The 18,062-nt window shown below is 36.9% G+C and overlaps 1 protein-coding gene across 2 annotated transcripts in view; it reads left to right on the top strand.

Annotated features, from left to right (window-relative positions):
- The window catches only part of C7H5orf47 (chromosome 7 C5orf47 homolog), a 48,467-nt gene extending 32,158 nt beyond the window's left edge, over window positions 1-16,309 (top strand). For both annotated transcript variants that reach the window (XM_055284744.2, XM_055284742.2), the window contains one exon: window positions 16,182-16,309. In XM_055284744.2, the coding sequence (XP_055140719.1) occupies window positions 16,182-16,193 (12 nt within the window). In that variant the 3' untranslated portion in view covers window positions 16,194-16,309. The remainder of the gene's footprint in view (window positions 1-16,181) is intronic.
- The last annotated feature ends 1,753 nt before the right edge of the window (window positions 16,310-18,062 follow it).

The raw sequence follows: 18,062 nt of genomic DNA, 5'->3' as shown, positions 1-18,062 counted from the left end.
TTAATGCAAGACTGATTCTTTAAAAAGGTTACGTAATAATAGAATAATAACACTAAATATTTGTTTTGGACATACATGTATTGTTTTAAGTGCTTTTTAGATGAGTATGAACTCATCTAATCCTTATAATGGTATTAGTAGTATCTTTACTTTTATTGGTATTAGTAGTATCCAATATGGTATTAGTAGTATCTTTACTTTTCAGTGGGGAAATTGAGGCCCAGAGAAGTTAAATAACTGACCCAAGATCATAAATCTAGCCAGTGGCGGAGCTGGAATTTGACGCCGACAGTCTGGTTCCAGAGACTGTGTCCTTAATTCCCATACTGTACTCACAATTATTAAGGAAGATGCTTACAAACTCATGGAAACAATGTCAAATTAAAAATCGTAAGTGAAAACAATGTGTATGATACTATAGTAAAAACATGGATGATTTAAAATATTCTTTATAAGTTACTTATAGTGAAAGCCATCTGGCAACATCAGATAATGTTCAAATGAATAATTATTTCTGTGTTTCATCCACGTCAGTGCCAATGCATAGCCTTAAGGATGTATTATTAGGCCAAGGGTAAGGTTATAAAGTTTGCACTTCTCGGCATGGCGCTGTGATAGGTATCTGTTGATTGTAGTTCTCAACACTCCTTTCTGCTTTTTAGAAATGCTTCCTTCCTTCCAATAAATGCTTTTGCCCAGTTCAACCATGGGGTTTGCATTGGGGTTGTCATCTTATAAGTCTCCTTTCCCTTGTCAGATGTGAGCACTGGACTCTACTTGGGCCAATCAGAGCCTTTCTTCAGAAGTTTTGAACTTAGGACTGGAGAGAGCAAATCTCATGTTCTTCTTTGGTGTGGTGGAGAAGCTTATCTTAGCAGTACTTCTGCTGAAAACAAATAAAATTTTGGTCAAAATAAAAAATAGGTGTTTGAAACAATAAGCTACCACTATACACATATTAGAACAGCTAAAACCTAAAACACTGATACTAATGTGGGGCAACAGAAACTCTCATTCATCGCTGGTGGGAATACAAAATGGTATGAACACTTTGGAAGACAGTTTGGCAGTCTCTTACACAACTAAACATACTCTTAGCATACAATGCGGCAGTTGTCCTCTCTGGTACTTACCCAAATTAGTTGAAAAATTATTTTCAAATAAAAACCTGCACAAATATTTAAAGTAGCTTTATTCATAATTCCCCAAATTTGGAAGCAACCAAGATGTCTTCAAGAGATGAACGGATAAACAAAATATAGTGCATCCAGACAATGGAACAGTATTCAGTGGTAAAAATAAATGAGTTATCAAGTCATGAAAAGACCTGGAGAAGCCGCAAATGCGTACTACTAAACAAAATAACTGATCTTAAAAGGCAATATACTGTATGATTCCAATTAGATGACATTCTTGAAAAAGGCAAAATTATAATCAGTAGTTCTCAAGGGTTCGGAAGGAGAGAGGGAGGAATAGGTGGAACATGCAGGATTTTTAGGGCAGTGAAACTCTTCTGTATGATACTGTAACAGTGGATACGTCCTACATGCATTTGCCAAAATTCATGGAATGCGTGATCCAAAGTGAGCCCTGATGTAAACTATGAACTTCGGTTAATAAAAGTGTATCAAAATTGTGTCATCAATTGTAAAACGTGCCACACTAATACCAGATGTTAGTAATAGGGGAAACTGTGTGTGTTTGTAAGGAAAAGGGGGTGGTGATGGCAGAAGAGAGGGTGTATGGAAACTGTAGTTTCCACTCAATGTTTCTGTAAACTTAAAACTGCTCCCAAAAGTAAAATATGTTAATTACAAACAGAAAGAAGAAACAAAGCAGCTGTTTGAAGGAAAGGGACCGATGCAGCATAGACTCAGGAGCTAAGATTCTGGAGAGATTGGCGGTAAGCCTCAAATTCTCCACTATTTTCTCCCTTCACACTGCTGATAGAAACTGAGCAGAAAGTGGTGATCTGGAGCTTTCAGCAGTTTTCTGGGATAGGGGAGATGAACACTGAGGTTCAGTGCTACCATGTTATCCAGGACAGGAAGGGAGAAGATCCCAGAGAAAAGGGAACTGCTGAGAACAAGCCCAACCTTCTCTAACATGTTCCTCTTCAAGATGTTTTCTGATTCTTAATCTGTACATGACTGATGACCCAAATAGAAAGTGAATGTGAAGAGGCTAAGAAACTTAAGCAGAACCTTTGAAGCCTCATAACACCACAGAGAGGCAACTGGAGGCCAGGGCCTGGCATGGGGGACGTGTCCTGGTAAATGCCCTAGACTTTCATTTGAGACCCTGGAGGGGCTGTTCAAACTAAAAATAGATCAGGCCTTACAAAATCTCAAACCTGGGGCCTCTACTTATTCCCTTATTGGAGCAGGGCGAATATGCCCCTGCCTGCCAGAATAAAAGTAATTTTTCTTTGTAGGAAGCTAACAGTATCTAGAGTCTGTATAATTTTTTTTGTACACAATGTAAAATGTTAAAAAAAATGGGTATGTCAGAGTCAAATTACTAAAATATAAGGGAGAGAAAAAAAGATAGACTCAGATCCACATGTGATCCAGATACAAGAAATATCAAACCTGGACTTTGAAATATTTGTGAATAATATAATCAAGAAGATAGATGACAAGATGCTAAATTTCATCAAAGTCCTGAACGCTACAGAGAGAACTATAAAGAATATCTAGATATTTTAAAAAAATAACAAAAATGTACAACTTAATAGGTGATTTAACAGCAAATTGGACAAAGTACACAGAAAAAACTTACTGTAAAGATTAGACAAGCAGATTAGTACAGTGGAAAATAGGTCAAATAGAAAATATCTAGATTAAAACATGGAGAGGGAAAAAATGGACAATACAGAAAATGCCATAAGACACACTGGGACAAGGCCTGATGTATTTGTAATTAGCATCCCAGAAAAAGAGGAGAAAGGAGATGAGGCCAATAAATTCCTGAAGAAAGAAAGACAGATAATTTGTCAAACCTGACAAAAGACATTAAACCACTGATTCAAGAAGTACTATGAACCCTAATCAAGATGAATTCAGGTAAAACCACACTTTGATACATAACAAAACTGCTGAAAATGAAAGCCAAGAGAAAACAATAAAGGGACCCAGAGTAAAAACAAACAAACATTATCTTCAAAGGAGTAACCATAAGATGGATACTACGTTTTAAGAGAAATAAAAACTGAAATGGCATCTTTAAAATGCTAAAAAAAGAAAACTGTCAACATAGGATTTTGTATCCAACAAAAATATTGTTTAAAAATGAAGGACAATGCCAGACAAAAAGTGAGAGTTTGTTGTGAATGAAGCTGCAATAAAATAAATACTAAAAGCTATTCTTTTTGTTTGTTTTTTGAGACAGTCTTGCTCTGTCACCCAGGTTGGAGTGAAATGGTGCAATCTTGGCTCACTGCAACCTCCACCTCTAGGGTTCAAGAGATTCTCCTGCCTCAGCCTCCCAAGTAGCTGGGATTACAGGTATGCATCAACACACCTGGCTAATTTTTGTATTTTTTTTAGAGACAGGGTTTCGCCATGTTGGCCAGGCTGGTCTTGAACTCCCGGTCTCAAGTGGTCCGCCTAACTCAGCCTCCCAAAGTGCTGGGATTGATTACAGGAGTGAGCCACCGTGCCTGGCCAAGAGCTATTCTTTAGGCAGAATAACATAATCCTAGATGGAAGCCTGGTAATGTACAGAGCAATACAGACTAATGCAAAGGATAAACATTTAGGTAAATCTACATTAATGTTATTAAAACTTTATTATAATAATAGGATGTGGTGGGTTTTATATATATGTATAATTAAAATTTATGACAATAAGAGCACAAAGGTAGGAGAGTGTGAATATAGCTAAATTGTTCTAAGGCCTTGCTTGTCTGATAAGTAAAAATATTAATTTACATTAGAATATAATAAACCAAAGATGTGCATTACAATCTCTAGAGTAATGGCTGAAGTAATAAAAAAGAAAGAAGTAAAAGCAAATGTGGTAAAAATGTAACAAAAATATTTAATCCAAAAGAAGGTAAAAAGGAAGAAAGAAAAATATACAGATGAAAAAGTAGAAAATAAGATGGTAGATTAAACCCAAATGTATTAATTATTATATAATGTAAATGGACCACATAATTCAATCAAAAGATAAAGATTTTCCGACTGGATAAAGTCCAATTTTATGCTGCTTTCAAGGAGAAGATCTCACACATAGGGATGTGGAGAGATAAAAGATGAAGTTAAAGGATGAAAAACTATTTACCATACAAACATTAACCAAAAGAAAGCTGACACAGCTATATTAATACCACATAAAATAGACTTTTAAGACAAAAAGCAGTTGTAGAGATAGAGGGACATTTCATCATGTTAAAAAGGGTTTATCCACCAGAAGTAATTCTAAATTTGTACCTGCTTAATTATGTAGCCTCAAGTATACAAAGCAAAAGCTAACATAAATAAAAGGATAAATTAGTTCACAGTTATAGTGGGAGATTTTAACACGTTTACTGTAGTTACTGACGGAACAAACAGACAAAAAAATCCATTAGTGAGCAGAATATTTGAACGGTATGATAAACAAATCTGACCACATTCACCTTTATTCATCTCTCCATCCCCAAATAAAAGAATGTATATTCTTTTGAAGTCCACATGAAACATTTAGCAAAATTGGTCATATACTGAACTATAAAGTCAGTCTTAAAAAATTTCAAAGGAATTATACCTTAAGTATAAATACATTCTCTGATCACAGTTCAATAAGTTATTGATTAACAACAAAAGGCATATCTAGAAAACTCTGAAATGTTTGGAAATTAAACATTATACTTCAGAGAAAAGAATCTCTGTGGCCACTAGGATTGTCTTGGCTATATGGGTTCTTTTTTGGTTCCACATAAATTTTAAAGTAGTTTTTTCTAATTCTGTGAAGAATATCAATGGTAGTTTGATGGGAATAGCATTGAATCTATAAATTACTTTGGACAGTATGACCATTTTCATGATAATGATTCTTCCTAGCCAAGAGGATGCAATGTTTTTCCATTTGTTTGTGTCTTCTCTTAGTTTCTTTAGCAGTGGTTTGTAGTTCTCCTTGAAGAGGTCTTTCACATTCCTTGTTAGCTGTATTCTGGGTATTTTATTTTCTTTGTAGCAATTGTGAATGGATGTTTATTCATGATTTCGCTCTCTGCTTGTCTATTGCTGGTGTATGGGAATGCTTGTGATTTTTGCACATTGATTTTTGTATCCTGAGATTTTGCTGAAGTTGCTTATCAGCTTAGGGAGCTTTTGGGCTGAGACAATGGGGTTCTCTAGATATAGGATCATGTCTTCTGCAAACAAAGACAATTTGACTTCCTCTCTTCCTATTTGAATACTCTTTTTTTTTCTTTCACTGGCCTAACTACCCTGGCCAGAACTTCCAATACTATGTTGAATAGGAGTGGTGAGGGGGTATGCTTTTCTTGTGCTGGTTTTCAATGGGAATGCTTCCAGCCTTTGCCCATTCAGTATGATATTGGCTATGGGTTTGTCATACATGCATCTTATTATTTTGAGATATGTTCCACCAATACATAGTTTATCAAGAGTTTGTAACATGAAGGAATGTTGAATTTTATTGAAGGCCTTTTCTGTATATATTGAGATAATCATGTGTTTTTTGGTCATTAGTTCTGTTTATGTGATGAATTATGTTTCTTGATTTGTGTGTGTTGAACCAGCCTTGCATCCCAGGGAGGAAGCCAACTTGATCATGGTGGGTAAGCTTTTTGATGTGCTGCTGGATTCAGTTTGCTAGTATTTTATCGAGGATTTCTCACTGATGGTCATCAGAGATATTGGCTTGAAGTTTCCTTTTTTTGTTGTATCTCTGCCAGATTTTGGTATCAGGATGATTCTGGCCTCATAAAATGAGTTAGGGAGAAGTCTCTCCTTTTCGATTTTTTGGAATAGTTTCAGAAGGAATGGTACCAGCTCCTCTTTGTACCTCTGGTAGAATTTGGCTGTGAATCTGTCTGGTCCTGGGCCTTTTTTGGTTGGTAGGCTATTTATTAGTGCCTCAATTTCAGAACTTGTTATTGGTCTATTCAAGGATTCGACTTCTTCCTAGTTTAGTCTTGGGAGGGTGTATGTGTCCAGGAATTTATCCATTCCTTCTAGATGTTCTAGTTTATTTGCAGAGAGGTATGCTATAGTATTCTCTGTGGTTTTTTGTATATCTATGGGGTCAGTGGTGATATCCCCTTTATCATTTTTTATTGTGTCTATTTGATTCTTTCTTTTCTTATTAGTCTAGCTAGCAGTCTATCTATTTTATTATTTTTTTCAAAAAACAAGCTCCTAGATTCACTGATTTTTTGGAAAGATTTTTTGTGTCTGTGTCTCACTTCCGCTCGGATCATAGCTGTTTCTTGTCTTCTGCTAGCTTTTGGATTTGTTTGCTCTTGCTTCTCTAGTTCTTTGAGTTGTGCTGTTAGGGTGTCAATTTGAGATCTTCATAACTTTCTGATGTGGGCATTTAGTGTTATAAATTTCCCCCTTAACACTGCTTTAGCTGCATCCTAGAGATTTTGGTATGTTGTCTCTTTGTTCTCATTGATTTCAAAGAACTTCTTGATTTCTGCTTTAATTTCATTATTTACCCAGGAGTCATTCAGGAGCAGGTTTTTCAATATCCATGTAGTTGTGTGGTTTTGAGTGAGTTTCTTAATCTTGAGTTCTAATTTGATTGCACTGTGGTCTGAGTAACTGCTTGTTATGATTTCAGTTCTTTTACATTTGCTGAGGAGTGTTTTACTTCCAAGTAAGTGCCATGTGGCCCTGAGAAGAATGTATATTCTGTTGTTTTGGGGTGGAGAGTTCTGTAGATATCTATTAGGTTTACTTGATCAAGAGCTGAGTTGAAGTCCTGAATATCCTTGTTAATTTTTTGTCTCAATTATCTAATAGTGACAGTGGGGTGTTAAAGTCCCCCATTATTACTGTGTGGGAGTCTAAGTCTCTAAGTTTCTAAGAACTTGTTTTATGAATCTGGGTTCTCCTGCATTGGGTGTTTATGTATTTAGGATAGTTAGCTCTTCTTGTTGAATTGATCCCTTTACCATTAGGTAATGCCCTTCTTTGTCTTTTTTGATCTTTGTTGGTTTAAAGTCTGTTTTGTCAGAAACTAGGATTGCAACTTCTGCATTTTCCTGCTTTTCATTCACTTGGTAAATTTCTTTCCATCCCTTTATTTTGAGCCTATGTGTGTCTTTGCACATGAGATGGGCCTCCTGAATACAGCACACCGATGGGTCTTGACTCTTTGTTCAGTTTGCCAGGCTGTGTCTTTTAATTAGGGCATTTAACCCATTTACATTTAAGGTTAATATTGTTATGTGTGAATTTGATCCTGTCATCATGATACTAGTAGTTATTTTGCACACTAGTTGATGCAGTTTCTTCACTGTGCCATTGGCCTTTGTATTTCAGTGTGTTTTTGCAGTGGCAGGTACCATTTTTTCCTTTCCGTATGTAGTGCTTCCTTCAGGAGCTCTTGCAAGGCAGGCCTAGTGGTGACAAATTCACTCAGCATTTGCTTATCTAAAAAGTATTTTATTTCTCCTTTGTTTATGAAGCTTAGTTTGGCTAGATATGAAATTTGGGTTGAAAATTTTTTTCTTTAAGAATGTTGAATATCGGCCCTCATTCTTTTCTGTCTTGTAGGGTTTCTTCTGAGAGGTCTGTTGTTGTTAGTCTGATGGCCTTCCCTTTGTAGGTGACCTGGCCTTTCTCTCTTGCTGCCCTTAACATTTTTTCCTGCATTTCAACCTTGGAGAATCTGATATATTATGTATCTTGGGGTTGATCTTCTCATGGAGTATCCTACTGGGGTTCTCTGTATTTCCTGAATTTGAATGTTGGCCTGTCTTGCTAGGTTGGGGAAGTTTTCCTGGATGATATCATGAAGTGTGTTTTCCAACTTGGTTCCATTCTCTGCGTCTCTTTCAGGTACTCCTATCAGTCATAGATTTGGTCTTTTTACATAGTCCCATAGTTGTCGGAGGTTTTGTTCATTCCTTTTCATTCTTTTTTCTCTAATCTTGTCTGCCTGCCTTAATTCAGCAGAATAGTTTTCAATATCTGACATTCTTTCTTCCACTTGATTGATTCAGCTTTTGATACTTGTGTTTGCATCACAAAGTTCTTGTGCTGTGCTTTTCAGCTCCATCAGGTCATTTATGTTCCTCTCTGAACTGGCTATTCTAGTTAGCAGCTCCTGTAACCTTTTATCATGGGTTTTACCTTCTTTGCATTGGGTTAAAACATGTTCCTTTACCTCAGCAAAGTTTGTTATTACCCACCATCTGAAGCCTACTTCTGTCAGTTCATCCATCTCATCCTCCATCTGGTTCTGTGCCCTTGCTGGAGAGATGTCACAATCATTTGGAGGAGAATTATCTGGCCTTTTCATTTTCAGTGTTTTTACGTTGATTCTTTCTCACCTTCATGAGTTTGTCTAGTTTCGATCTTTGAGGCTGCTGCCTTTGGATGAGATTTTTGTGGGGATGGTTTTTGTTGATGCTGTTGTTGTTGCTTTCTGTTTGTTTTTCTTTCAGTAGTCAGGTCCCTTTTCTGTAGGGCTGCTGCAGTTTGCCGGGGGTTCACTTCAGGCCCTATTCATCTGGGTATCTTCCACACCTGGAGATGTCACCCGAGGTGGCTGGAGAACAGCAAAGATGGGTGCTTGCGTTTTCTCTGGGATCTCTGACCTTGAGAGGCACCAACCGGATGCCAGTAGAAATGCTCCTGTATAGGGTGTCTGGCAACCCCTGTTATGGGATATCACCCAGTTAGGGGGATGGGAACCAGGACCCATTTAACGAAGCACTTTGGCTGTCCCTTGGTGGAGGGATAGTGCTGCATTAGGGGAGAAACCCACTCATTTCAGCTGCCTGGATTCCTCAGAACTAGCAGGAGGAAAGATTAAGTCTGCTGGTCCATGGAGACCATGGCCAACTCTCCTTCTAGAGGCTCATGCCCAGGGAAATCAGAGCTCTGTCCCTAAAACCCTGGCTAGAGTTGCTGGAGTTCCTGCAGGGAGGCTCCGCCCAGTGAGGAGGAATGTGTCAGTGTCCAGCCTAAGGAGGCAGTCTGGCCGTGGTCTGCAACAGCCAGTGTGCTGTGCTGTGGGGAATACTTCTTGGGACCAAGCCACCCAGTATCCTCAGCTCCAGTAGGGAAAAATCACTGGAGCTATAGTGATGGCTGCCGCCCTTCTCCCCAGCCCTGGGAGTTCAGTGTCTTAGGCAGCTAGCAGCTGCAGTAATGGCTGCCGACCCTTCCCCCCTGGGACTTGGTAGTCTTAGGTAGATTCCAGCTGAGTGGCTGTTGAGAATCTGTACAGCTCTGTGGTTGGGACCCAAGGCCCTGGTGGCATGGGCTCTCAAGTGGGATCTTCTGATTTGGGGATGTACAGATCTGTGGAAAAAGCAGTTTCCCAGGCTGGGTAGCATGCTCACTCACCACCTCCCTTGGCTGGGGGTGAGGACTCCTCTTGCCCTGTGTGGCTCTCAGGTGGGCCAACACACCACCTTGCTTTTCATTTTTATCTGTGGGTCATGCCAACCACCTAGTCAGTCCTGATGAAAGAATACGGATACCTTGCTTGCCAGTGCAGGATTCTCATGCTGTTTTGGTTCTTCTCAGTGTGATCCTCCGACCACTGCTAGTCAGCCTTCTTGGCCCTGCCCACCTTCCTTTAAAAAAAAAAAAAAATTTGTTTCTTCCATTTAATCATGCTCCATTTCCTTCCCTGTGAAAATGAGCTCTTGGGAAGGAATCTAATAGATTCATTCACAAAAAGGCTGATTGAATTAATTATGTGATCTCCAGGACCGTAATGCTAATGATTTTGAACATCCTTTAATGTGCTTATTTGCTATCTATTCATACTCTTTGATGAAGTATCCAGCCAAGATTTTTGCCCACTTTTTGTTTGTTTTTTTTTTGTCAAATTATGAGAATTCTTTATGTATTCTGAATACAAGTCTGTTGTCAGGTACATTTGCAAATATTTTCTCCAAGTCTATAGCTTGTCTTTTTATTTTTTCTTAACAGTGTCTTTGGCAAAACAAAAATCTTAAAGTTTGATGGACCCCAATTTGTCAATCTTATCTTTTATAGATTTTGCATTTGGTGTCAAGTGTATGAACTATTTGCCTAACCCTAGGACATGAAGTATTTTTTCCTATGATTTATTCTAAACATTTTACAGTTTCATATTTCACTTTTAGATGTGTAGTCTATATTTATATAAGATATGAGGTTTAGGTCAAAGCTCATTATTCAACATCATTTTAAAAAGATCATCTTTTCTCCACTGAATTGCATTTGCACTATTGTCAAAAATCCATTGGCCATATTTGTGTGGGTCTATTTTTGTGCTCTCTCATCTCTCCTATTAATCTATATATCTACCCATTGCCATTACAGTGCTGTATAAAATATTATAGCTTTATAGTAAGTCTTAAAATTGGATAGTGTGATTCTTTCAATTTTATTTACTTTTAAAAAATAATTGTTTTGGTTATTATAGTTATTTTGCCTTTCTATATATATTCTGGAATAACCTTATCCTCGAAAATTTCTGCCAGAGGTTAGAATTGAAAATTAACCCATAGATCAATTTTTATGGATTCAACATCATTACCATGTTGAATGTCCAATTAGTGAACTTGGTATTCTTCAGTTACTTAGGCCTTTAAGATATTTCATAAGCATTTTGTAATTTTCACTATACAGATCCTGTATGTATTTTGCTAGATTTATGCCAAGGTTTTTTATTTTGGGGAACTATTGTAAATGGTATTGTAAAAAACATTTTGATTTCTAATTATTCATTTCTGATAAATAGAAATATGATTGATTAATTTGTGCACATTCATATATTCATGAATGTTAAACCCACATACTAAATTGTTTGAAGGTATTTAAAAAATAGATCTCTTGTTTTTTTTTAATGCAAGCAATTATGTTCTCTACAAATAAAGATAGTTTTATTTCTTCCTCTCCAATCTGTATGCCTCTTATTAATTTTTCTTGCTTCATTGCACTGGCTAGTACACTTCTAAGTAAGAGTGGTGAGAGTGTTGCTTTGTTTCAGATATTAGGAGGAAGGCATTTTGTCTTTTACCATTAAGAATAACATAATGCTAATTTTAAAATTTTTTGCAGAAATGGGGGTCTAACTATATTGCTTAGGCTGGTTTCAAACTCCTGGCCTCAAGCAATCCTCCCACCTCTGCCTCCCAAAGTGCTGTGATTACAGGCATGAGCCATTATACTTGGCCAAGTTTTATTTTATTTTTAAGATGTCCTTTATCAAGCTTAGTTTCATTTTGTTCCAAGTTTGCTGAGAGTTTTTATTGTGAATGGACATAAATTTTATTAAATGTTTTTCTCTTCATCAATTTTACTCCTAGGTTAAAGCCCATGGTGTATTATTCTTTTTGTCTGTTGCTGGATTTGATTTTCTAATATTTTGTTGAAAAGTTTTGCACCTATATTCATGAAGCATATTGGCCTGTATTTTTCTCGTCTTGTACTGTCTTTGGTTTTGGTATGAGAGTAATGCTGTCCTCATAGAATAAATTGGGAACTGCTTATCTCTTTTTCTGTTTTCTAGAAGAGATTGTATAGAATTTTTTTTTTAAATATGTTTTCCCACAGTGAAACTGTCTGGTTTGAAGATTCCTTTTTGGGGGAAAATTACTACAAATTCAATTCCCTTAATAGTTGGGATTATCATTCAGATTATCATTTCATCTTCAGTAAGTTTTGCTAGTCTACAGTTTTTGAGAAATTGGCCTGTTTAATCTACTTTATCAAATTTATGTACATAGCATTGTTTGTAGTAGTCTCTTATTATCCTTTTAATGTTTTCATGCTCTGTAGTGTTAGTGCCTCTTTCATTCACGAGATTAGTAATTTGTGTGTTCTGTCTTTTTGTCAGTCTTTCTAGAGGTGTATCAAAGTTACTAATTTTTAAATTTAAATTTTAATTCTTTTGAAACAGTTTTGCTCTGTCACCTAGGCTGGAGTGCAGTAGCTCTATCATAGCTCACTGCAGCCTCGACTTCTCTGGCTTGAGTGATTCTCCCACTTCAGCCTCCTGAGTAGCTGGGACTACAAGTATGTGCTGCCATGCCTAACTAATTTTTAAATTTTTTGTAGAGATGGGGTCTCACTATGGTGCCCAGGCTCATCTAGAACTCCTGGGCTCAAGTGATCCTCCTGCCTTGGCCTTCCAAGGTTCTGGGATTATAGACATGAGCCACTCTGCCCAGCCAAATTTACTGATCTTTTTAAAGAACCAACTTTTGCCTTTGTTGATTTGCTCCATTGTTTTTCTGTTTTCAATTATATTGATTTCTGTTGTTTATTATCTCTTTCCTTCTATTTGCTTTGGGTTTATTTTGCTCTTCTTATTTTGGGTGAAAGGTTAGATTATTTATTTGAAATCTTTCTTCTTTTATAATACACACATTTAATGCTGCAAATTTATCTCTCATTACTACTAAAGCTGCAATCCCCAAATTTTGATATCTTGTATTCTCATTTTTGTTCCATTCAAAATATTTTCTCATTTTTCTTGAGACTTTCTTTTTGATATATGAATTGTTTCGAACAATGTTGTTTAACTTCTGTTTGGAGACTTTCCTGTTACTATTCTGTCATTGATTTTTGGTCTAATTCCATTATAGTCAGAGAACAGTTTTTTTGTATTATCTCAATTTTAAATTTTTTTTCAGGTTTGTTTTATAACTCAGGATATGATCTATCTTGGTATGTGTTTAATGTGCACTAAAAATAAATGTTTATTCTCCTGTTTTGGGTGAATTATTCTGTAAATGTCAGTTAGATCCAGTTAATTGATGATGTTCTGTTCTCCTATAGCAGTGGTTCTCAACTGAGAATGATTTTCCCCCACAGCCCCCAGGGGACATTTGTCAATATCTGGAGACATTTTTGATAATCACAGCTTAGGAGGGGATGCTGCTGGCATCTGGTAGGTAGAAACCAGAGATGCTGCTAAGCATTCTACAATACACAGAACAGCCTTACCCCACAACTCTCACCATAATTATCCGGTCCAAAATGTTAATATTCCTGAATTTTCTGTTTGCCTTATCAGTCAATTAAAGAGAGAGAAGTACTGAAGTTTCCAACTATAATTGTGGTTTTGTCTATTTCTCTTTTTAGTTCTGTCAGGTTTTGGTCTATGCGTTTTGAAGCTTTGTTATTAGGTTGATACGCATTTAGGATTGTTATATGTTCTTAGTGAATTGACCTTTTATCATGTATAATGTCCCTCTTTATTTCTCTCTTCTTTGCTCTGGATAGTTTGTTTGACATTAATATAGCTACTCCAGCTTTCTTTTGGTTAGTGTTACATTAGTGTATCTTGTTTCATCCTTTTACTGTTTTTTTGTTTGTTGTTGTTGTCAAATGATCCTTCATTTAAATATTTTCCTTTGTAGTTGTTAACTAGCTGGACATTCCACTATGCCATTGTTGATGACATCTATGATGCCACGAGGGGGGTAGCCATCAATAGTGCAGTCTACCAGTTGGTGGGCAGTCTCCAGGAGCTCTTTAAGGGTTCCAGAGAGTTCTCTAGCTAAATATCAGTGCTGCATTGGGAAATGCTGACAATTGCAACAAAAATGATATTTCCACTCTGCTTACTGTTTTTTTGCTGTTTTCTGTCAGAGCGATTCTTGGAGAACTTTGATGATAGTGCAGAGGCAGAATGTACCACCTCAATCTGGGCCTGCATGTTCTGAATGGTTCATTTCACTGTAATCCTTAGGATCTTCCAGTCACTAGCTTTCTTGGCAATGTCATCACCAACATTTATTTGGAGACAGGTCCATGGAGTTGATCTCAGGGGTCAGGGCAGGCATGACATTGACTTCCCCACCAGTGTACCTCAGGTATACAACTTTGATCTTGGTGTGCTTGAACCTGGATGGCATGGAAGAGGCAGCTGGTGTTATGTGAAATCAGGTGCTGCATGACAGAAGAAGGTTGCACTTTGTTTTCCTTTGAGCTGAAAGCCCAGAGTCCATACTTTTACTTTAAATCTACTTATATTTTTATATTTGAAGTGAATTTCTTGTTGGCAGCATATATTTGGTTTGTGTTTTTTCTCCATTTTGACAAACTTTTTAATTAGTTTGTTTAGCCCACTTACATTTAATGTAATTACTGGTATGTTTGAAGTCTACTGTTTCATCATTTGTTTTCTTCTGCCCCTAATTTTTTTTGTTCCTCTCCTTTTCCTTTTCTGCCTTCTTTTGGAACTTTTTTTGTATCCCACTTGATCTATTGCATTTTGACTATATCTCTTTGTATACTTTTGGTTTCCATAGAGATAACAATAGAAAAATTTAACTTTGCCTACTTTTGCCACTTCAAGTAGAATATAGAAACATTCCCACCATATTGGTCCCTTTAGCCTCAATTCTTTGTATTGCAGTTGTCTTATATATTACTCTATATACATTGAATACCTCATCAGAAGATGTTATAATTTTTGTTTTCAACTGCAAACATATTTTAAAGAACTCCAGGCCAAGCATAGGTGGCTCATGCCTATAATCCCAGTGCTTTGGGAGGCCAAGGCAGAAGGATCACTTGAGGCCAGAAGTTTGAAGCTGCAGTGATCTATAATAGGATTGTGCCATTGCACTCCAGTGGGGGTGACAGAACGAGACCCTGTCTCTTAAAAAAAAGATCATTACACAGCAGAAAAATAGTCTATTATACTATAATAGTCTATTGTATTAAGAACCCCTCACAGTAGAGTAACTATAATTTATAAAAATCTATTGTATATTTCAAAATAGCTGGAAGAAGAAAAAATGGGACCTCGCCACCCAGGAGAAAACTTCCCATATCACTTCAGCCCTCTATTTCTTCCTGCAGCTTCTCTCCTGGCCTCACATATCAGGAGACCTGAATTTCCCACTGCCTTGAGACAGGCTTGGACCTTACTAAACTCACTGCTGGCTTGAAATTATTTTTTTAAATTTTGCTTTTGCTTTTAATTAACGCATAATAATTGTACATATGTATGGAGGATGGTGTAGTGTTTTGATACATGTATACATTCTTTTTTTTTTTTTTTTTTTGAGATGGAGCCTCGCTCTGTTACCCAGGCTAGAGTGCAGTAGCATGATCTCTGCTCCCTGCAATCTCCACTTCCCAGGTCCAAGTGAGTCTCCTGACTCAGCCTTCTGAGTAGCTGGGATTATAGGCACCCGCCTCTAAGCCTGGCTAATTTTTGTATTTTTAGTAGAGACAGGGTTTCACCATGTTGACCGGGCTGGTCTTGAATTCCTGACCTCAGGTGATCCGCCCGCCTCAGCCTCCCAAAGTGCTGGGATTACAGGTGTGAACTACCGTGCCTGGCTGGTACATGTATACATTCTATAGTGACAAAATCAGGGTATTTCGCATGTCCATCTCATTTATTAATCATCTCTTTGTATGAGAACATTCAAAATTCTTTTAGCTGTTTTAAAATATACAATACAATATTGTTAACCACAGTTACCCTACTGTGCAGTGTAACAGCAGAATTTTTTTTTATTTAAAAATATTTATTGAACACCTCCTCTTTACCTGGCAATAGGTGACATGCTGGATATACACGGTGAACAACACAGGCACAGTCCTCACTTTATTGGGTTCTCACTAACCAAAGAAGTTTTATAGATGGAAAGGATTTACAGCTATAATGTTATATAAGTTATTTAACCCCTTTGAGTGTCAGTTGTCTCTTCTATAAAATGGGGTTAGTAATATTTTCCTTCCAGTATCATTATGTTCCCATCTTGTTCATAATACATATCCCTGGTTATCTGCCATATAGCAGGTACTCTATGTTTATTACAGAACTAATGAATACATCAAAAATGAATATATAGGTCACTTAAGCAATAGGTCCACATTATATAGTAGGTAGCCGAGATTATGGACAATATTTTCTTCCCCTTTTTAAAAGTCACTGTCACAGATGACAACAATAAATGTGACAACTCATATTTGTTTACTCTCACTTTTTTTCCTTGCTAATTTTTAAAGATAATATGTTCTTCGTAGGGACATGGATGAAGCTGGAAATCATCATTCTCAGCAAATTATCGCAAGGACGAAAAACCAAACACCTCATGTTCTCACTCATAGGTGGGAATTGAACAATGAGAACACTTGGACACAGGAAGGGGAACATCACACACCGTGGCCTGTCGTGGAGTGGGGGAGGGGGGAGGGATAGCATTAGGAGGTATACCTAATGTAAATGACGAGTTAATGGGTGCAGCACACCAACGTGGCACATTATACATATGTAACAAACCTGCACATTGTGCACATGTACCCTAGAATTTAAAGTATAATAATAATAATAATAAAAGAAATGAGCCAGGCACAGAAAGACAAATATCACGTAGTCTCACTTACAGGTGGGAACTAAAAAAGTTGAACTTAGAAGTAGAGAAGAGATGGTGGTTACCAGAGACTGGGAGTAGGCGGAAGACATTGGTCAAAGGATACAAAATTTTGATTATATAGAGGGAATAAGGTAACAGTAGAATTTATTTTTCCTGTCTAACAGTAACTTTGTACCCCTGGACCAATCTCTCCCCCTTCTTCCCCACTCCCTACTATCTCCAGCCACGCTAAGCACTATTCTACTCTCTACTACTGTGAGATTAACTTTTTGGTTTTTTTTTTTTTTAAGTTTTCACATTAGTGAGATCATGCAGTATTTGTCCTTCTGTGCCTGGCTTATTTCATTTTACAGAATGTCCAGGTTCATCCATGTAGCCACAAATGACAGAATTTATTTTTTGTGGCTGAATAGTATTCCATTGTATATATATACGTATATATATACGTATATATATACATATATACGTATATATATACGTATATATATACGTATATATACGTATATATATACGTATATATATACGTATATATACGTATATATATACGTATATATATACGTATATATACGTATATATATACGTATATATATACGTATATATATACGTATATATATACGTATATATATACGTATATATACGTATATATATACGTATATATATCACCTTTTCTTTATCCATTTATTTGTCAAATGCACACTTGGGTTGAGTCCATATCTTGGCTATTGTGAATAGTGCTGTCATAAACATGAGAGTACAAATATCTCTTTGACATACTGATTTCCCTTTCTTTAGATGAACATCCAGTAGTGGAATTGCTGTAGCATATGGTAGTTCTATTTTTAAATTTGGAGGAACCTCCACACTGTTCTTCATACTGGCTGTACTAATTGACATTCGCACTAACAGTGTATAGTAGTTCCCCTTTCTTCACGTTCATGATGGCATTTGTTATTTTTGTCTTTTAATGATAGCCATTGTAACTAGGGCGAGGTGATATCTCATTGTAGTTTTGATTTGCATTTCCCTGATGATTAGGGACATTGAGCCCTTTTTCATATACATGTTAGCAATTTGTATGTCTTCTTTAGAGAAATGTCTATTCAGATCTTTTGCCATTTTTTTTTTTTTTTTTTTTGAGACAGAGTCTCGCTCTGTTGCCCAGGCTGGAGTGCAGTGGCATGATCTCAGCTCACTGCAACCTCTGCCTCACAGGTTCAAGTGATTCTCCTGCCTCAGCCTTCCGAGTAGCTAGGATTACAGGCATGCGCCACCACGCCTGGCTAATTTTTGTATTTTTAGTAGAGACGGGGTTTCACCATGTTGGTCAGGCTGGTCTCGAACTCCTGACCTTGTGATCCACCTGCCTCGGCCTCTGAAAGTGCTGGGATTACAGGTATGAGCCACTGCTCCCAGCTGCCAATTTTTAAATCAGAATTTTTTTTTTTGGCTGTTGTTTGAGTTTCTTATATATTCTGGGTATTAACCCCTGGTCAGATGCATAGTTTGCAGATATTTTCTTCCATTTTGTAGG

Source organism: Symphalangus syndactylus, chromosome 7 (assembly GCF_028878055.3).
Source record: "Symphalangus syndactylus isolate Jambi chromosome 7, NHGRI_mSymSyn1-v2.1_pri, whole genome shotgun sequence".
Taxonomy (NCBI): domain Eukaryota; kingdom Metazoa; phylum Chordata; class Mammalia; order Primates; family Hylobatidae; genus Symphalangus; species Symphalangus syndactylus.
The sequence above is the reverse complement of the archived record's forward strand: the minus strand, read 5'-3'. Positions and strand labels throughout refer to the sequence as shown.